Source organism: Oryzias melastigma, linkage group LG13 (assembly GCF_002922805.2).
Source record: "Oryzias melastigma strain HK-1 linkage group LG13, ASM292280v2, whole genome shotgun sequence".
Lineage (NCBI taxonomy): Eukaryota > Metazoa > Chordata > Actinopteri > Beloniformes > Adrianichthyidae > Oryzias > Oryzias melastigma.
This window is the reverse complement of record NC_050524.1, coordinates 4728441-4750084: the sequence shown is the minus strand read 5'-3', so window position 1 is coordinate 4750084 and position 21644 is coordinate 4728441. Positions and strand designations below refer to the sequence as shown.

At 37.2% G+C, this 21644-nt stretch overlaps 1 protein-coding gene across 2 annotated transcripts in view; it reads right to left on the bottom strand.

The window, feature by feature from the left end:
* Window positions 1-1377: 1377 nt before the first annotated feature.
* pak1 (p21 protein (Cdc42/Rac)-activated kinase 1) overlaps window positions 1378-21644 on the bottom strand; it is a 63168-nt gene continuing 42901 nt past the window's right edge. For both annotated transcript variants that reach the window (XM_024276612.2, XM_036214723.1), the window contains exons 7-15: window positions 17783-18020; window positions 15449-15512; window positions 14081-14129; window positions 13521-13633; window positions 10824-10941; window positions 10581-10680; window positions 10153-10349; window positions 8700-8837; window positions 1378-5563 (exon numbers count right to left, since the gene is read on the bottom strand). In XM_024276612.2, coding sequence (XP_024132380.1) covers window positions 5477-5563; window positions 8700-8837; window positions 10153-10349; window positions 10581-10680; window positions 10824-10941; window positions 13521-13633; window positions 14081-14129; window positions 15449-15512; window positions 17783-18020 — 1104 coding nt within the window. In that variant the 3' untranslated portion in view covers window positions 1378-5476. The remainder of the gene's footprint in view (window positions 5564-8699; window positions 8838-10152; window positions 10350-10580; window positions 10681-10823; window positions 10942-13520; window positions 13634-14080; window positions 14130-15448; window positions 15513-17782; window positions 18021-21644) is intronic.

Genomic DNA, 21644 nt, shown 5'->3' with positions numbered 1-21644 from the left:
TGAATTGAATTCTGCTGACAACATGAAAGCATGGATCCATCCAGCCTTGTAACAACAGTTCAGACAGGCGGTGGTGGTATAATGGTGTAGGGAAACATTTTCTTGGCACCCTTTTGGCCCCTTAATACCAACTGAGCCCACCTGCATACATAGTTACAGACCATGTCCATCCCTTTATGACCACCGTTTACCATCCTCTGATGCTACTTCCACCATGTCATAAATCTGGAATCATCTCAGACTGGTTTCTAGAACATGACCATGAATTCACTCCAACGGCCTCCACAGTCACCAGATCTCAACCCAATAGCACCTTTGGGATGTGGTGGAACAGGAGATCGGTATTGGGGATAATCAGCCGACAAATCTGCAGAAGCTGTGACGCTATCATGTTAATATGGACCAAACTCTCTGAGGAATGTTTCCAGTACTTTGTTGAATCTGTACTTCCAAGGATTGAGGCGGTCCAACCCGGTACTAGTAAGCCTAATAAAGTGTCCGATGAGTGTATAAATACCAATTTAGACTAAAGAATTCCAACCAAGCAGAAGTTTTTACAGAGTATTTGACATTCTTGTGATCAGGTTTCATGTAGTGACTAAATAAACCTGGTTTGACCGACCCGTTTGGTGCTCACGTGTAAAACGCCTCGCACCACGAGGAGGTCCGGTCAGCTGCTTCCTGCGACGTTCTGCTCCGTTTGCCAGCTCTGCAGTCCTGAATGTCACGTTCAGAGCCAGCAGGCCCGAGCTCTGCGGGCGCCAACATTAATGAAAGTTTAACATTATGCAACGGCCTGGACGGCATCCACAGCCATTCACACATTGTGACGCAACTTCAGCCCAACTGAAAACTCATTCTCCGGGCGCCTGAAGATGAAAAGGAGAGCTCAGGAAGCAGCTGAGCAGTAATTACCACTTTTAATTAAAGGAGCGTGACGAAACGGGGGAGATGGGATCTCATTTCACCACCACGGGAGCAAAGAGGCAGTGGGCGGCAGCCATTAAAGCTCAGTTCTAGCCTTCCCTCAGACCAGGAAAATACTTTACATAACTGACTCACAAAAAGGCTTTAGAGGTTTAGAAAATGGTGATAGGAGTAAAAAAGATCTCAGTACTTCTGCGGCGCAGTGCCTGGCTCTAGCTGGGTTCTGTAACAGACTTAACTAGAATTATGGTGTTAAGTGCTTACATCGATCCAGAGGTTATTAAAGCTTTTACTGGTTTTCTTTGTGACAAATTGGGTCATCTGAAGTGTGCTTAAGGTGTTTGATAACCATCTTTAAGGTTATAAAAGCTGCTTAACCTGCTTGAACGTGGGTTATTTTTCCTCCTGTGGATGATGAGTTTATGGATAAAAAACATGAAACAGGATTTCAGTTTTTGTATAATTTATTTTTTTATGTTTCAAAAATCATAAAAGAATGATATAAACAGACACATTATGGCTCTGAGACACTTAGACCAGATCGGTCCGTACAGGGCTCACACCGAGTGAGAATCCCGCCTTAAGCTGCTCGGAAAACGCTCTCGTAAGGTTTGTGGTTTCTTCATTAATGGCTTCATAATAAAAACTGAGGCGTGGCGAAGATTGTGCAACATCATAAAGCTGGCGGCCACTTTTTTTCTCAAAAGGAATCAATTACCAAACACCTAAAGCGTTTGAGAGCTGTGAGAGTGCACCCACGGGGGGCGCCGTTCGCACGTTTGGTTGAGTCTAAAAATAGGTTGAAGGGTTTTTCCTTTCTTTTGTTTAGAGATGCATAGAGCAGCAAGAGGGGACACATTTCCTAATAAAATTTACTGTGGAATGAAAAAGTGTGTTTGACCTCAGAGTTTCTACAGAAATAACATGACAATAAAAATCACCTGAGGACTTTTGACTTAAGTGGAAGTTCCCGATAATGTATCACCGTCATTTTAAGGTATTTACCATTCTTGTGCTTTCCATTGACCTTTTAATGTAGGGCAGCTTTTCCCAACTTTTACCTAATGTCAATCTAATTAGTGGGCGGGGCTTCACATCAGAGCTGCGGCCCTTACAGTCAGTTTGCATGTTCATGCAGAAACTGGATTGTGCTTCTCCTTGACTGATCTGTGAATCAGTGTTTCCATTTTGGAGCATTTCATTAGTATTTTGAGTTTGGGGCTGTTGTCTGCACATTCAAAAGGCCAAAATGGAATAAAATAAAATAAAATACGACTTTAAGATCCCACTGAGACTATATTTCTTCTTTTGTAAAATCATTTCCAGTAGTTTAAATATTGGACATGAAAGTCTCACATTAGATTTGTGGCTTTGTGTGTGCGTAACAATTCGTGCGTATAGTTAGTTTCAAGCTGTTGTAATGTTAATTTATGCATGTGTAAATTGTATTTTGCTTTTTTTATGTTATAATTTTTGTACTTATGCACAAAATGTAAGAGTTAATAAATCAATAATTACACACAAATCGCAGTGAGTCCATTTTCTCTCCATAGCAGGAGTACATTAGAAATTCACTTTTGGGTTGTGGGCGGGACAGTTGGAGCACAAGTTAGCCAAGGTAATTTCCCAGCATGCTCTTGTTTACACCCTCTCCTGCTAGCTTATGGCACCTCACAAGCATAGACTAACATTAGCGTAGCACAAGAAAAACACGAAGCAATATGAGAGTTTTGCAGATATTGATGTTAATGTATCATTTTGTCTGCAAGTCTGCAGGATTGGAGAGAAGGGAGACTTTGGCTGCGACATAATCCCAAGCTTTTTCAAACATCTGGTTTTCAGCTGCTCCTGATCCCTTACAGTTTAAATAAAGATCCAGAAAGGCAGTTTAATCTTAAATTATCTTCATATGTCCTCCATCATGAGAAAAAAAAAACACAATAGGATTTTTACTATAAAATTGTGTTTTTAGCACGTTTTTGTAGCAATTTCATCATGATGGAGTATTTATATAAAGAAAATTAACCTCAAAATTGCATTTTTGAGTATTTCTTTATTCAAATTGTTATGAATCAGGAGCAGATGAAAACATATATTTTGAAAAAGAGTATATTTGTGGTGTGGAATATATGCTGGGTGGGTCACAAGCTCCCTGCTCTCAGGAAAGGTGACGGGAAGTGGGGGCGGGGTTGATCTGCACCAATGGTACCCACAACTTAGAGGTGAATTTCTAATGAATTCTGCTGAAACTGTTCTTTTTTGGTTCTAAAAATGACCAAAAAAATGCTTTTACAACAGAATAAAAGATAGTCCGAATGAGACTTTAAAAGAAATAAATCATTGCAGAGAATCACAACCATCAGCCTGGAACAATAGCAGTATTGCACCTTTGAAACAGTTTAAGGCCAGAGTCACGTCGTCACTACAAGAAACAAAATAATAACATTTAACAAACATTTAAAGCAGAAATGAAAGTGACAGTTTTGAGCAAACGTTAGTTTTCCAGAAAAGAAAACACATAAACCTTCTGAGCATCCAAAAACAACTTTTAAAGACAACCAAAGCGCAGACCTTAAACAGAAACAGAAAAAAAGGTCGATTCCTTTACAGATCATGTTGTTCTTTAGCACAGAAAAACAGATCGTATTCATGGGGTTCTCCAGACCAAAAAATAAAAATAAAAACACTGTACCTTCATGGTTTTCACAAGTTTCTTCAGAAAATAGGGTTAAGTTATACCTTCACCTATTGTACACGTCCTTCATTACCTGTAAGGAAAAGCTTCAGTACTTTCATAAATGATTTAAACGTACCGTATAAAAAAGGTTTTCATGCACATTCTCGTCATCACAGCTTCTCAATGAGCCCATCGACTGTGGCGTCCCAGAGCCGCGGATGGAGCCAGCTTGACAGAACCCCCATGAAATCTCGTTTTTCTTCTTCGTTCAGATATTAAAGTTTTTAATGAGGCGCCGTTCAGCTCAGCGAGCCAGATTCACATTTCAGAGCTTTAATTATCATCTCAATCGGCTGATAGAAACTTCATGAAAATGTTTTGAATTTATTTCCTTTTGGTGAGAGGAAGTTAAGTGAGATCACACCTTCATATCCACCTCGAACAGATGAAGCTCCTTTAACATTCTTCATTAAAATAAAAGAGAGAAACTGAGCCGAACCATTAATCTCACTGAGGAGCAGGTAAGAACGGGATGGATGAAAGAAGCCAAAAAAAAAGAAGCCTGAGAAATGTGTTTATCAGTGTTGACATGTGGGGCAGACGGAACATCGTCCTCTGAGTGAAATGTGTTTTTCTCAGGGAGCTGATCGGCCACATTCTGTCCGTTTAATTCTGTTTATCACAGATCCTCCAGGTGTCTGCTGATGGAAAACATGCAAATGAGACGGTGAGGCTGCAGCATCCAAATGAAAAAGATCAACACATAACAACACCTTCTACCTGTCACACAGACAGAGATATGGAATCTTAGGTACAAAAACATACAACAAAATAATGAAAATTAGTTTTTTTTTTTGGACAAATGTGATGTAAAATCAAAAGGCAGAGAGGAGAACAACAGAAATTCTACTTTTTTTGTCATCAGTTTCTATGTATGCCAACTAACAAAAACTAAAATTATTATTTTTTTAATCTAATTTAATGGATCACTAAATAAACAGCAAAACAAACCAAAATACTGACCCCAGAGGAATGAAAAAGGATAAAACATATGGTGATAGGAACTCTCCTAAAGTTCCAGGTCGTATTTGTCATTTAGCAGCTGTTTGCTGTTTGCTGGAGGTGGTTTTAGCTCAATGTGACACAAAGGGATCATTTTATCATCCTGAACAAAAAAAGACTTGTTGGAATGCATTGATTGGACCGAACCTGTTTAATTATTTTGTCTAGAAAGCACCTTAAAAATATTTAAATCAGCTTTCCCCCCCAGCCGGCTGCTGACGAGGACAAAAGTACCACAATTAGAGTAAAAACTGCACTAAAATCCTCACTCCGTCCATCAGTGGCTCTGGGCGCAGCAGCGTTTCCACACTTGAGACAAAAACAAAAGAACCCAATGTCCCCAGATCTACACATAAACCTACAGAAGGGAGGCAGCGCGTGGCGGACACGTGCGCTAACTGGACACCAGATGAAAGTACCGACAGAAAGCTCTCACACACACACACACACACACACGAAGGCCGGCGGTTCTGGTCCGGGACGCTGATCCAAGTCTTTGGGCTCCATTGAGATGTTCGTCCCACGGCGACCTGCTCCTGCGTCTCACTCCGGCGGTGCAGCTGGAAGAGGTTCATCCTTCGTTCTCCGCGGCAGATGTGCAGGAGGGGGGGGCAGACTCGAGGTCAAAGGTGAAGAGGGAGGAAAATAACAGTCGAAGGAACTTTTCAAAAACACAAAAACATAAGGATGGAACGACTGAAGGCGTTTGAAAAAACGTCAAAATCCAGCAGCCATCCATCGCCACCTTCCTTCCCGTGAGGGAACGGCGGACGCCAGCAGGAGGCGGAGAGAGGACGAGTGCAAAGCTAGCTAGCGGTTGTTCTTGGCGGCCTCCTTGGCTGCAAGAATCAGGGGGGTGAGGCTGGAAAGAGGCTTGGCCATCTTCAGAAACTGATGCTGTGAGAGGAACACCAGGGGAGGGGGGCAATGAAAAGAAGCCGGGGGGGGGGTGATGTGGAAGGAGACGGGGGGGCAAAGGATGAACGGAGGAGAGAGAAAAGAAATGTTTCATTTTAGAACAAGAAGAAAATGAACAGAAAAACGGCAAGCTGGGAGATACGGAGCTGAACACAAACCCTTCCTGGAGCTTCTCCTGGTTTATGGTATTTAAAGTTCTATCTATCTATCTATCTATCTATCTATCTATCTAACGATATTAGTTCAAATCTTGTTTTGAGACATTTAGGATAACTTAACCTCTTAATGCCTTTTGTCACAAATATGCAACAAACCACTCCGGCTCTAAAATGACCTAAATGTAGCTTCTACTTAAAAGCAACAACGAAAGTGAAATTCTTTTTTCATAGTTGGAAATAAATTAACTTTGTTGGATTAACACATTTCCAAGCTTTTCTCAAAACCGAGATTTGTTTCGATTCATTAAGGTCTACAATCTAGAAATAAAAAAATATTAAAATGATGAAAAAAAGCTAAATGACTAATTTATTATTTAATTTTAAGGATGTTCAATAAAGTTGGCAATCATTGTCATTATTTTAGGAAACAAAAATGCAGATTTTGTTTTGAGAATAAATTCTAATTTTAGACTTTATAAAGATCTAATATTACAATGGGGAAACTTTTACTACGTTCGTATTTCTGTTTTGTTCATTTTTTGCTCTAAAATGAGTCATTTCCATCTATTCCACTTGTTTTTGTCACTTTAATCAAAGTTAACTAAAATAATGTACTAGAGCTGTCAGGCGATTAAAATTTTTAATCGCGATTAATCGCATTTTGCCCAGAGTTAACTCGCGATTAATCGCAAATTTACATGTGGCCTTTTTTTAAGGAAAAAAATGTGTGGTTCGTGGAGTTTAGCAGTTCTACATTAATTATAAAAACAAGAATGACAAAATTAATAGTTTTCATCAGAACTACTTTATTTTGTAACATTGTATTGAGATAAACTTTCTTAACAATAAAAGGCTGTAACATAAAATGCCTAACAAAAGCCCAAGTGCAATGAAGGGCATTTTAAATTCAAAACTTCAATCAACATTCATTAAATTTAATAAAAAAAATCAAAAATAAAATTTCCATAACACTTTCATGTTCATTTTTTGTCAGGACCAAATCTTATTCTCCTCTGCTGAACTGCAGTAATAAATGAAATAGAGATTTATCATTTCCAATTAACTTTTGTTTTTTAAAACATTAAAGACTGAGAAAAGCGGGATACTCTGTGGATAGTTTGACAGTCTGTTACTGCCGCCGCGTTCTCTGGCTGCAGCTCAGCGGAGTTCATGTGATGAATATGCCGGCAGACAGACCGCTATGCTGGGGCTGGATCACGCTTAAACCTCCAGAACATTTAAAACATCCCCCGGTGCGCTTGCTGTCCGGAACGTCGGGGATCCGCAGCTCTCGGGATGCGGCGCCGGACGCGAGCCGGTAGGCCTACCACCAGACGTGGTACTGGACGCGAACCGGAGCTGGGTTAGAGTGCAGGAGCTCTCCACGTCCTAGCGCCGGCCGGTTTTAGGTCGCATCTCGGAGTTTGGAGACCCGCCGGTGATCTAGTGAGATCAGCCGGTGAGTTAAAGGACGGGACGCCCCCGCGCGCGGTATGAAAAGGCACGTATGAGAAAATCCCATTGACTGTAAAAATAATGGACCTATCGAGCTATGAGGTCCTCCCATTATATACAGTCTATGGAAAATCCGCGATTAATGCGTCAAAAAAATTGTCGGCGTCAAGCACGTGTCAGATTAATGCGTTTTTAACGCGACAAATCTGACAGCCCTATAATGTACATAAAACTAAAAAATACAAACAATTTGCTTAGAAAAAACATATGTATTATTGTGGAGAATAACATTTAATTAGAAGTAATTCTATTGAACTTATTTTTAGCTTCTATTTTTAAATTCTTGTTTCTACATTTAAGACTGTATATACAGATTATTTTACTACTTTCTTCTCAAGATTTATGCTTTTTCCTTATTTTCAGGCTACATCTTTGTTCAGTGTGGAAGTTTTTATGAAAAGGTTTGTAATAAAGAAACTTCCTTTACTCTATCCGTCATGGGAGAAACTCAATGTCTCTGACTGATCAGAGAGATTTAATGCTACGACTTTTATGAATTTCTCAGTGAAAAAAGATGTGATTTGTATTTTTATGCCAGTAATATTATCAGTACAGGTGGAATACAAACCTAAAACACCTGCTTTTTACTACAGTCAGAATGTTGTGACGTGCTTGATATGCTCTGTAGAAGCTGGGTTTGTCTCAATTCACAGTATTTTTGTCAATTATCCACAGTAAAATATCTTTCTTGGGAGAAATTATCTCAGTCAAACACACAAAAAAAACCCAATATTTATTTGAAAATGTAACAATTAATGTATTTACTTTTAATACATGAGATAATTAACTTTTATATTATTTGTCAAACTAGTTTAGTGATCAACAATTAACTTTTGAGTATTTAAAGTCCTTCACTATGATCTTAATGTCCTTTTTTCCCCACATTTCAATATATTTAAAGTGTAAAATGACTGACGTGTTTTTTTTCCACACCTTATAGTAGCTGCATTACCATCGACTATAAAATTGTACAAATCAGATTTGCATTAATAAATGTGTCTAATGGAAACACAACAATATAGAAAAAAAAACTTGCATTTATTGAAAAAAAAGTTTTTACGCATTGGACGAGGTGGTTTTTGAAGCTCTCCATGACCTGAATAAGACGCTGACGTCTCCTTTGATAGATGATGAAGAATCTGCTGTAAATCAAAGTTTTTTCACATCCATGTTTTTGAATGACTTATTGTGCGAGTTTGTTTGTGTTTTTATGCATAATTCTGATTTGAAACAGTGTACTTGTGAAATTGTGTGTTTTTTTTTATTTCTAGAAATTTGATGAACTTTTGCACATACGTGCAATGGAAACGCAGCTGTAGAGCTTCTGAACAGCACATGTTCAAACAGGTATTTGACTAAACTTTTGGTCCGATGTATTATATTTATTTTGGTTTCTGTATTTCTAAACACCACTAAAATGTTGATTTTGTTGGCAGAAGTACCTGCAGCAGCTCCTTAGCAGACCCTCTCTTCTCCACGTCCATCTCCAGACATCGGTTTAAGAAGTCTCTGAATATCGTCGACAGTTTCTCTGGATTCTGCAGCTCTGGGGTCCCGTTGGTTGCAATAAGATAAAGCGCCTACAGAACAGAAAAAAGGAGAACTGCAAGGTGAAAAGGAGACAGGAGCTTTACTGCCATCTGGTGGCCATTTAAGGGGCAGACATTCCACAAACAAACCACACGTGTAGCCATGGTGTTCTTTAGCATGTCCATGGAAATCAATAAAGATTTGTATTTTGAATTAGAAATGTTGAATTTGTGAGCTCAGGCGGTAACGTTTCGCCAGTGAAACGTCTTCAATTTAAAAAACTAAATCCAGATAAATGACTATCGTGTGAATGCTTCAACACATTACAAGATAGTGATTCTCCTGCGCCTTTCCATCTGTTATTTGGCATGTAAAAACTCAAATCAGACTTTCAGCAATTTCAGCAATCCTGGTTTCACAACGTTCAGCTCATTCAGGACATTACTGCTTGTACTTTAGGTACTTATAAACTTTATAGTTTTTGAAATATTAAGCAGAATATGCCCTATAGGAAATGAACAAGAAATTGCTCAAATCCTACAGAATATTTGTGCACTTTGAAACTTGTGAACTTCCACATACTTTCATGTAGAGACAGCATTCAAACTTTAAAATGTTCTGCAATTACTGGGTTTTTAAATGTAATTTGGCATTTAGCTATTATTTTAGGAACATTCTAGTTGTTTTAGGCAAAATTGGAATTTACTACTTTAGCATTATGCTAGCCGTTTGGCAAAATTAGACATTTTTCTTTTTTTTTTTTAAAGCAAATTTGGCATTTAGCTAATATTTTAACAATCTTTCGGCTTTAGCATATTTCAGCTTCAGCATTTTTAACTATCAGCTTCAGCATTTCTTGCTATCAGCCTCAGCGTTTTTAGCTATCAGCTTCAGCATTTTTAATCATCAGTTTCTGCATTTTTTAGGTAACAGTTTTTGCATGTTCAGCTCACAGTTTCAGCATTTTCAGCTCAAAGTTTCAGCATTTTCAGCTCAAAGTTTCAGCATTTTTAGGTAACAGTTTCAGCATTTTTAGGTAACAGTTTCAGCTCACAGTTTCAGCATTTTCAGCTTACAGTTTCAGCATTTTCAGACACCAGCTTCAGCATACTCAGCTATGAAATTCATCATTTTAGCCATCAGTTTCAACGTATACAGCTAACAGTTTCAGCTAACAGCTTCGGAATTTTTAGCTATCAGGTTCAGTGTTTTCAACCATCACCAGTTTCAGATATTAGCGTCTGCATCTTCAGCAGCCACATTCAACTTACAGCATTCACACTACCATTATTGCCGGTAGTACCATATATCTACTTTTTATTTTTATATATTTTGCTTAAACAAATGTTAATGAGTCACACTCACTCTAAGAGGATTCTCATTCAAGTACGGCGGCTCTCCTTCGACCATCTCGATGGCCATGATGCCCAAAGACCAAATGTCCACTTTGGGGCCATACGCTTTGCGGGTCACGACCTCCGGAGCCATCCAGTATGGCGTCCCAACCATGGTGCTGCGCTTGCTCTGCTCCGGAGTGATCTGAGCGCAGAAGCCAAAGTCGGCTAGAGGAGAAGAACGAAAGAGTTAACCCTTTAACACCTGAGGCGTCGTCGGTGACACTTAAACACCAAATCTTTTAAAAAATACTGAAACTTTTCAACCGTTAAAATGATCAACGTCATTCCAGTAGATTCTGAATTAGAACTGCGAGTTGATTGTGTTAACGGTTGAAAAGTTACAGTAAATCAAAGAACAAACACTGGAACATCTGCTGAGCATTTCTGGTCACTGACTGAGTTTGACCGAGCCGTCCATGCCCAGGAGGATGTTGTCGCTCTTGATGTCCCGATGGATGACCTGGTTGGAGTGAAGGAACTCCAGGGCCTGGAGACACTGTACAGGAAGAGGAATCATCATCGTGAGGCACCACTTTGACTAAACCTTTTGACAGTAAAGTACGTGTGTGTTTGCAGCTTCAGGCTTAAAGAGGTCTTCTACTGGGAACATCACCAAACTAAAGCTACACTATGTCCTACCTCTCTGCACACAGCAGCTATCTGGGCTTCATCCATGCAGGTTTCCGTGACAACATCCGTCAAAGATCCTCCAGCCAGATACTCCATGACCACCCACAGCTCATCACCCACCAGGTAGCTAGGACCAACAACAGGAACATCATTATCTGCATTATCAGACCTCTGAAGGAAGAAAGTTTGTGTTTCTAACATCTGAAAAAAAAAATCTTTAACATGTCTCATAAAATCAAACCAGGAGCTTTTAGCAGTTCTATGCTGCAAACTTTAGAATGGCTCAATAAGAAAAAGGAAAAATAGAAATACTTACGCACACACAACTAATGATGGCTTTTCATTTTTTCCCTATAAATATCTACCAAAAAAAGGAGTTCTGGATGCAAAAAGGAAAAAAAGGCATAAATTCAAAGCAATTTGCAATTACATTACTGCAAATATAAAACAAACGATTACAGATCAGCTATTGTAATTGATTCTACCTGACAGAAGATCAAACATTCAGATTAAATACAAATATGTAATTAACAGGATTGGTGAACAACAACAAATTAAATGTTTAAAACTCTGCTTTTGACCACTATTTTTATTTTTATTTCTTTTTTGCAGATTTTTTTTTCCTCATAAGTTTTCCTTATTGTGTTTCTGAAAAATGATATATACATTTTTTTTTTTTGGGAGGCGGCGGTTGATCCATCTGGATGTTCGGTCGGATGCATTTCTAATAGCAGGAAGCCAAGTTTGGCCCCGCCCACCACAGCGAGTTGTCCGCTCTGTGGAGCAGCTGTCAGATCAACGTTCGTCTTTCGCCTCATTTATTACAATAAAAGATTGCTTTTGTCCAAAAACTAAAAATAAATGCGATATTATCTCTTTAATTCAATGAAATGTCAATCATAGAATATTCAACTAAGTTTAAGTTTATTTTGGACTGAGTTTGATTACGCTTATCTCACAGCTGCACAACAGCTCCAAAGGGTTGATGCATATAACTCAAGAGACACATTTCCTTTACTTAACAACACAGCATCGCTTCAATCCACTTCCTTTAGATTTACATCCTTCAGCCTAACTAGATTCTTTTCAGAAAAAAAAACCATTTATTCCTCTGAAACTTGAGGAACACACAGACACTGTAAATCAGCAACATGGGAATGTGGTTTCCATGGGGACGGCAGCATTAACAGCAGCCTCACAAATGCTCCTCAGTGTCTCCAAAGGCAGACAGGTAACCACGGTAACAGCCGTCTCCCAAGCTCACACAAACATGTTCGGCTTTCAGCAGCAGTTCGCTGGAGTTCCACCGGAGAAACAAAGTTTGAATTTCATGGGCTAAAGGGAACATTTGGGACATTCTGTCTGTTCCCTTTGATGTTTTTGGTAGAGATGATGAGAAGTTTAGAAAAGCAACAAAGTATGGAAATTAGGCCTTGAAGTGCCGCTCCGATCATCTTTTGATCTAGTATCAAAGAGTTCCCACTTCCCAGAGGTCTTTTGATAATAATTAGTCATTTTTAGGTAACATCCAAAAACTTGTGCCTTCTATGACCGTTTTTGCAGAGCGGCAGCATCTCCAGGGTGTAAGAAACCAATTTAAAGTGTTTTTTTGGTGGAGGATTCAAACAATAAAGTAGATGTAATTTTACTTTTTATGTTTTCCCTTTCAGGAATGCAGACAGCAGTCGTGAGAAAATTCCCTTTTACTCTTTATTTGGGTCAAAATCATCACATTATCCTGCTCGGATTCTGTTGTGAAAAATGTTAAAATAAAAAAGAAACAGCGGTGACACTCCTTTATTGCTTTGTTTAAAGTTGTGCTTTGTTGTTTGCTAAAATTTGAACGTACTTGTGGTCGCACATGTTCTGCTGATAAATCTCGTTTTTGGGAGGGCCTTAAGTGCGTCTCTTATTTTGAAAACTGTTTTAAGAGCAGCAGAACAAAAAGAGCCGAGATGTTTTCTGCATTTTAATGTGAAAGGTTGTTTTGTTTTTGTGTAAAGTAACACTAAACATTTGTGTTTTAAGGGTTTGTTAAACATTTTTTACAAAAAAAGAAAAAAAAAGTTCAACTCAAAATGCGTTTTGGGTTTGTTATGAAGTCCCGTGTTAACATAGTATTGAAAAATGACAAAAATAACTATAAGGTCACATTTATGAGCCTAAACTTAAAGAAATATAAAGGGCAACAAAAACTGTTTTTTTATGTAGAACTAACCAAGTAAAAAATAAAAAATAAAATAAATTCAGAGGGTGTATTCAGACTGGAAAAGTCTGTTGGTTTGGACCGAGTCCGCTTCATTTGGTCAAATCCTGAACTCTGAATTTGGTCTGGATTCAGACCGTCGTCAAGCAGACTTTAATTTTTCAAACCAAAGCTTGTTAACAAAACCATGTGACTAAAGATCTCTTCGGTCATTGGTCAGGAATTATGAGGGCGGAGCAAAGCAACAAGAAAGACAATAATGGAAGTCCTAAACTTTACAATCCTTGAAAGGTTATTTCACTAATTTATTATTTTCTGTAAATAGACAAAATCATCCCAACATATAGAGATTCAGAACATTTACACTAAAACACAATTTATTCTTCAACATCAGAAACAAGTGATTTAATGAAAGTTTGGTCTCTTTTTAGTAGAAAAAAAAAAGAAATATCAATAAATCTATATAAAAAGCTGCTTTGACCCTTTTCGTCTTCTCTTACCTGTCCAGGTAGTTGACGATGTTCGGGTTCTTGTTTTCCCTCATCACCAGAATCTCGTTGATGATTAGCTCCTTCTTGGGCTGCTGCTGCAAGTTCATCTGTTTTATGGCGACCTAAGAGTTATTTAAATAAAAAATAAAAAAAAGTTGAGTTTACAGACACTAATCAGCGGAGGATCACTTAATCTTTACATCTAAACTAAATAAGAGTTCAGCTACAACAAACACGACCTGCATCTTTTCAAATTTTATGAATAAACCTTTAAAGTCAATTTCTTCATGTGCAAATTTGTAAACATGCTGGTTATTTTTGAGAAATGAAAAATGCGATAGAAGGAAAGTTTAGGTTCAGTTCTGTGAGAAGAGTTTTTACAGCCGGATTTATAAAAGACATTTGATGTAAACCAGCTTTGGTAAAAATCTCTCATTTTCTTCATTTTATTCTATATTTGACATTTATTTTTACACAGATTCTTTATTTCCTGTGAGTGTGAGTAAATAATTCTTAAAAGGACAGTTCAGCAGAGCTCAGAGAAAACTAAATCTTATGAACAGACCCACCTCCTGTCCCGTGGCGATGTCTATAGCCGTGTACACGGTCCCAGACGCCCTGAAAATACAAAAACAACATTCACTTATGAGAACAAACAAGAAACTGAACCAGAAATGTGTCTCCTAAAGGGGTCATGGGTTCTGCTTTCAGTGACATCTTTTCTAATAAGGGACACAAAAAATACAAGAAAGTTTGCAGAGATTTTGAGTTTCTTGTCTCTTTATAATATGAAAAATAAAAGTTAGTAGATGCAACTAATTTTGGAAGTCTTTAAAGTCCCTTTGATCATTTTTGATCCATTTTTGAAGCATACCAGTGTTCTTTTAATTATGTTGATGCTGTTTTTAGCCTAAAAAATGTTTTCCGTTTCTGCAGATCAGCAGAACATAAGCTTCTGAGCTGCAGGCAGGACATTTGGTGCAGAGCAACCCCGCCCCCCTTTTACTTGAAGTGTATTTTCTACACGACAAATACACTTTTTCAAACTGCATTTTTTTGTCTGCTCCTGATTCCCAATTTAAACAAAGAAATATATTTAGAAATGCAACAAAAACATGTTAAAAAACATTAAATCTAAGTGGAGTGAATCTAAGAGATTTACATTTTCTATGCTTTTTAGATTATAGAGAAATATCCCTTATTTGAATTTCTCAATTTAATTAAAAATAAGATAAACTTTCCAAAGGAAAGAACATTTCTAACTCATCTGACATCAATTTACTGTATGGAGTTTAGGAAGCAGGGAAGACAAACTTCTAAGAGTTTTTACCAGAAATTGGAAAATTTGTTAGATTTTTACTATTTTATTTTATTTAATGCTTAATAAATTAAAAAATATTCAGGCAGTAAAAATGAAGGACAAATTTTCTCTCTGGCCTGTTTTTGCTCAAAATACAAACATCTACTTACTAAAACATTGTGATTAATCACAACCCAAATGTGTGATTAATCTGATCACTTTTTTATTAATGTAAATGGTGATTGGAGTAGGCCAAACTGTTTTTTAATACAATTTTTAAAAAGTAATTCTAAGGGGATAAGAAATTTAAAATGTTTTAAATTGAAAAAAACTCGAAATGTGAAGAAAACTATTTTTTAAGTCATAATGTGTTTTTTATTTTTTTATTTTATTTGAATCCAAACTGGAAGTTTGTGGATGTCCCAGAATGGACACCTGAATCCTAATCCAATCCTAATTTGAAAGACCAAAAATTTTAGCTTGATGAGAATAAAAATTAACTATATAAAAACAAAACACTGGTTTAGGATAAAACAACTATTAACAAAGTAATAATTTAACTTTTACTGGTAAAAAAAAAAAAATGCAAAAATAAAAGTAAAAAGAGAATAAGTTTGCACATAAATCCTCGACTCACCCCTGTCCAATCTTCTCAAACCGCGTGTATTTCTTCTTGGGGTCTCCCACACTCACAATTGTCCCTGAGGAGACAAAAATAACAGATTTGAATCTTTAATCTACTTATGATGTTTAAATTAACAACAAAAACATTGAATTTCAGTCAGTCTGAATTAGGTGTTGAGGTCAAGGAGCATGCTGTCTGCAGAAAGAGAAAAGGGGAAACAGGAGAAAAACAGGATGTTGATTTCATAAACATGTTTTAGATTTGAAAAAGCCTCATCTTATGATGAGTAAGAAGTAAAACATGGAGGTGGAAAACCACGACAGACTGACAGCCGCTCTGCCAGCAGGTCAGTAATCAGAGTCCACAGCAGGAAAGTGATGAGAGGAAAGTCTCTGCAACCACCAGAGATAATGGAAAATGACAACAACCAATCAAACGCAAGGAGTGGACAAAGGGGGCGGGGCGGGGATGACCGCTGTGTCCATCAGAGGAACAGAGACAGGCAGTATCCTGATCTTACCAGCAGAGGGAGACCTGAGCCCGTCTGGACGGTGGGCATGTTTAAAACATATACAAGCTTTTATTTGGGAAGTAAACATGCAAATATAAAAATTATGATTCATGAGGAGGATGTTTTTAGGGGTTTTGAGCAGCAGCTAAATAACTTTACACTTAAAACAATCAGATTCAAATGTATGATAACATTTTAATGACTAAATACAAGTTTATTCTGATTGACTGTAAATAAGGAAATTAGTTGCAAAATATGATACTTTTATTTAATATTATAATCATATCTGCAAAAATAAAATTATAATTCCAAGAGTTGAAATGATTTAGCATTTTTGTAAAAATCACATTTAATATTGAACTTTTTCTTCAGCTTCTTTTTATATTATTGTTAAGGTTAGTAATCTAATTGTTTCAACTGCTTTCAGGTAAACACATTTTTATGTAAATAATATGTACATTTTTATGCATTCAAAGCTGTGGATTTTGATAATCCTTGAAGTGGAACTTTCCACTGGGACTTGTCTGAATAGCTGCTCATTAAAAGTATTAAAAATTAAAATGGAGTTTTAAATAGAAAACTGCAGCACTGGATCTTTATGTGCATTCAAAACGTGAAAAATGTGCAGCAGAACCTCACGAAAGAACTGTATTTTTGAAACAAAAATTTTGTAACATGTAAATCTAACAGTTTCATTAGTAAAAATGTGGTTCATTTTTTTAAATTAAACATAATATTAGACTAATTCTGCATTTTTAGATACCAAAAGGTCAGAATATAAGGTATTTATTAACAGAAGAAGGTCCAGTCCAGTCTTTTGAGTGCTGGTCTGGGTCAATGCGGCGGGAAAAATGGGTACCATGAAACCAAATCCGATATATGGATCCCGAACAGAACTTGTAAAATAGTTAAAATGTAATTTATTGTTTCTAAAAATAGATTAAAAAAATACAATCTTAAATGCTGATTTTACAGGATTCAGCACCTAGAGGCTTAAATGAATTACCCATGCGAATGAAGAATGTGATAAAACGAGATTTAAAGAGGCTAAAATTATTCCTGCTAAAATTCTAAACTCGTGTCACATGAAACTGTGGTGCTGAAACTGCTTTGGAAAGGCTCCAAAAAGATTGGGATGACCAACACTTGCTGGGAATTTCTCATTTTTAACAAAATAAAAGCATCCTTTTAGCAGTCAATAAAAAGAAACCATTTGTCAGAGCAAGAGTCAATTTCTTCCCACGGTTCCTAGTGGCCCCAGCATTCAAGGCAATACCAGTACTACCTTAAATACTACCTTAAATTCTTGGATCTGGAGCGTTTTTATCCTTCTGTTGTGGCTCTTAAGTATTAAAGAAAAATGCTGATGATTTTAATAAATCCTGTATTTTTAAAAAAGTTTTGTCATTTATATTTAGGTCATCATCAAGAAAATAACATATTTTAATTATTTTCTTACCAATTTCTGAACAAGTATCTTCATCCTGGAGAACCCATCAGGTCAAATTTGTCCTGTTTATTTTTTTTCTGTTTCAAATTATTACTATTATTTATTTTATTTGCCGCTATAAGAAGTAAGTAGCTCTTTTAGGGTTAAAGGAAGCTAAAAGTACAAACTGGGATTCATGTGAGTAAATCTAATAATGTGTCTTATAATTTCTGATTCTTTTCTTTAACTCTGAGAAAATGTTCTGCTTTGTATTCGACTTTCTAAAATGTTGTCTTTTCTCATGACGTTCATTCATGTCTCAGGAAACCACATTTCCATCATCCATGTTCACTTAAGGTTTGTGATTAAACCCGCCGTGAAGCGGCGCCAGCTTTGAAAAACTCACGTAGCTTCTCCAGAATCTCCTCGTCGGACATCTTCTTCTTCCTGGTTTTGTCTTGCGAGTGGGGCAGAGAGGGACCAGGGGCGGGGCTGGCGCTGGGAGGACTGCTGGGAGCGGCTTCTGCAGGGGGTGCGGGGGTGACCGCGGCTGCCGCCGCCGCCGTTGGTGGGGTGATGGGGGAGGTGGCTGCATCTTTGGTTGAAGGGGGTGGGAGGGGTTCGATGACTGAGCGAGTGTAGATCTGAGAAGAAGAATTGGACAGCAGGTTAATCAAGTTCACCAAGATTTCACTAAGATTTTAGCATCATTTGGACACATGATCTTTTTTATCAAACGACAAATATGACATCAGTCGTTTGCGTAAATAAAATCCTTATAAATATGAACATTTTACAACATCTATTCATGAATCCACTCTTTTAATTATGAAAACTCGGATGATTTATAAAGAATTAAGTTTGATTTACATTTTTCAGATGACAAATGGTTTAAATGCAATGCATTGTGGTCTAAATTTGCCAATCCAGTGAGCATCAATGGACAATAGTTTTGGCAGACTTGTAGGAAATTCTAAAAAAAAGAAAATGCCAAATATGTGAGGGAATTCTGGGGCAATCTTTATAATAACTCGTGAGTTCCAGGTAAAAGTTTACATAAAAAGAACAAAATTAAGGTGGAGGTGTTACCGAGCCAATTTTCTCCTATAAGCTTATTTTTTAATGACTTTTTTATCTGCTCCTGATTCACAACGATTTGAATAAAAAAGTCAGCAATTTCAAGCTTAATTTTCTTCAGAAAAATGCCACAAGAACATGTTAAAAACACAATATTCAGCAGTTTCTTGCACTTCATGGACAACAAAAAAATATTTTTTCTTACTTTTTTGTTACATCCTGTAATTTCCAGTTTTGTAAAAAAAATGTTTTAACCCCCCCCAAAAAAAATAATTTCTTAAGAATATTTGACAAATCAACCATTATGAAAATGAATTGTGTTAAACCAAAACAACATTTTGTCATCTTGTAAGTAGAACTCAGTTTGTCGTCAGTGACACTCAAATCTATTCCAGCCGTCAATTCAAATCAGATGAAACCAGCCCAACAACTTGAACTTGATTATCGTTATTTGAGAATTAAATATTTCAACTGTTCTGTTAAAAAAAGGGTTGATAAATGACAGATGGTCTGCAGACTCTGGTCGTGATCCGGTTCTCCTCATCATCATTATTATCATCATATTCCATATTTGTGTGTCTTCCAAGCTCTGACAACCTGTGATGAGTTCATGTGGTTATTTTGGTGTCGGTGGCGTGACACTTTCTCATGGCGAACCACAAAAGACCTCAGCAGCTCCCACAGAGATGTCCGCCTCCCTGCTGTGCAGACTGATCACTTTCACTATGATCTGTAATATTCATTGTTTAACACTAAATGTAATTTTATTGGCAAAATACTTATTTACGGTTAAAATAAAGACTCATATGGATTCAAGCATGGAGAAAGAGCCAAAATGACTTCCTGAAAATGTTTGTCCTAAGAGATTTATCATGTTTCCCTCTTTTTTAAGGTTATTTTAAAAATATTTTCTAATAAATTAAAGTTGACCAGTAGAAGGTTTTGAGCCTTCTGTTTCTCAAAAGCTCCACGTTTTCTCTTTGTGGATCTCTATTGTTTGTGTAAATTAAGACAATTGTGTAGGGAGGTTGTAACCTCAGTTGTTGTATAAACTAATGGGTGTAATTTCAAATCGTCGGGTTCTCATTAAGGCTTCAGACTGTGGTAATGAACATGTTTGTCGAGTCAGAGGGTCATTAATGGGGAAAACGGCGATGCCGCGGCTGCATCCTCCCAACCGCCAACATGTCCTAGAAATGAACAACAATGGAGCACAAAAGCATAAACAACATTCTAACTGTGAATACAATTCCAAATGAACAGATTTTTGTGTGAATTGTTTGAATAAACTGCATTAGCAGCTCAGAATGGACCTTTTTGTTCGTTTTCTTTGTTTATCCTGCTTTAGATCTTCTGTATAAACACATGTAAGCGTCCTTCCTGTGAAGATCTGCTACCAGTCACCACTAAATCCTGATCCAATCCTTCAAAACCGTCCAGTCTGCTGCAGCCACACCCAGGGACAAGGCCACGCTGCAGTGGTCATTTGCTTTGCTAAGAAGGTGATCAGCTGCAGCCTCGCGTCCCTAAATGACCCGGACGTCTCTGGGGCGCACAGACGACCCCTCCCACCCAGGACGTTTCCAGTGGAGGTTCCAGTCCGTCCAGACCAGAATCAGTTCTGCTGTAGTCAGCCTGTTGTAAAATGACTTTTCTAATATATTTATTGTTTATTTTATTATCTCTGAATCATAAGTTATTTATTGAAGTGTCCCTTTAATGCAAATGGCTTAACTAATTGTTTACCCAAACATATTTTTCTGTTTTTTAGGCCTACTTGGTCATATAAAGCAGATTCATTAGATTATGTCACTTAAATATAGAGCAAAATTAGCTCAAAAATAGTTTTCCACCTTCCAATTATTAACATATTTAAAAAAACTTTAATTATCTCTTTTAATCTAGAAATTAATTAATCTAAAAAATAGTGTTTTAATATCACGTTACAGAAATGAATAAATATTCAAGAAAGACGAAAAAGAAGACTCAGACACAGGACGAGTCATGTGACCTGCGAGCGATTAACCAGAGACCTCACGTCTGAGGAAACAAAGGGCTTCATAGAAAACCTGGATCTAAATAAAAGCACAGCTTTCCCTGTGACCATCACACGCTGAAGGAGACGTGAAATGAGGGAGAGGACGCCTCCGTCTAAAGATGTAATGAGACGGCTGATGAGCTTCAGCTCGTGGAGATCAACTCCTGACTTCAGAGTGTGAGGAGGATCAGCAACGTCTGACGTTTGAACAGTTTAGAAAAGATTAGTAAGAACGTAAGCAACATTTTACCAATATGTAACACATTACTAACATAGAGTAATTTAATTACTTTTCTGATTCACATCGATCACGTAGATGTTGACGTTAACTGTGTTCAAACGTAAACTCTGGTTGGGAGCTAAAGCTTCAATGTAAAAGATTTAACAGTTTAATAAATCTGAACACTTTGTTAATATCTTTAAATGAAGCGTTTACCCTCTGACACATTTTAAACTAATCCTGAACACTGACAATAGTTTTATAAAGTGGCTACAACTCTTGTGAAACTTTCGCTTCCACTAATGATTTTCAGTCGCCATATTTTCTGCCACTTTCTGCACTCTTGCAAAAAACTGTTTTTCAAATGGCAGAAGAAACTACTTTGACTGCAAATTGTGTTATTTTGTTTCTATAAATGTCTTCTGTTGACCGAGTTGTTTTCTTCAGGACTTTTTATAAAGTAAAACAATAACTTGTGTGCTTTAGTGTTCACTCCATGTTGGTTTAGTCCACTTTATTTTGCTTTTCTGTCCATGTGAGATATGATTAGCTCCAGGATCGTTCCAGTCTGCCTTATTTTTGTCTTACAGTACTTTTATTTTTATGTATTTTTATGCCATAGTGTAGCAACTACACGCCTGTTTCTTTAAGACATGTTCCACCGTGAGCAAACGGAGGATTTTACTATTGATGACGCGCACAAATTATTTATTGAGTGTATTATTTATTTACTTATTGTGTTTTCATTTGCTGTCGTGTTGGCAGCGTTATCTTGACAGTTATGAATGGAGTTGCTTAAAATGAGGTTAAAGTGTCTTAATTACAACTTCAAAGCAACAAGTCACATGTGTGATCCTACACATAACCTCAAAGCGACAACGCATCACATCAACGAATCTTTGCATCTTCGCTTTAAGACATTGAAGTATTAAG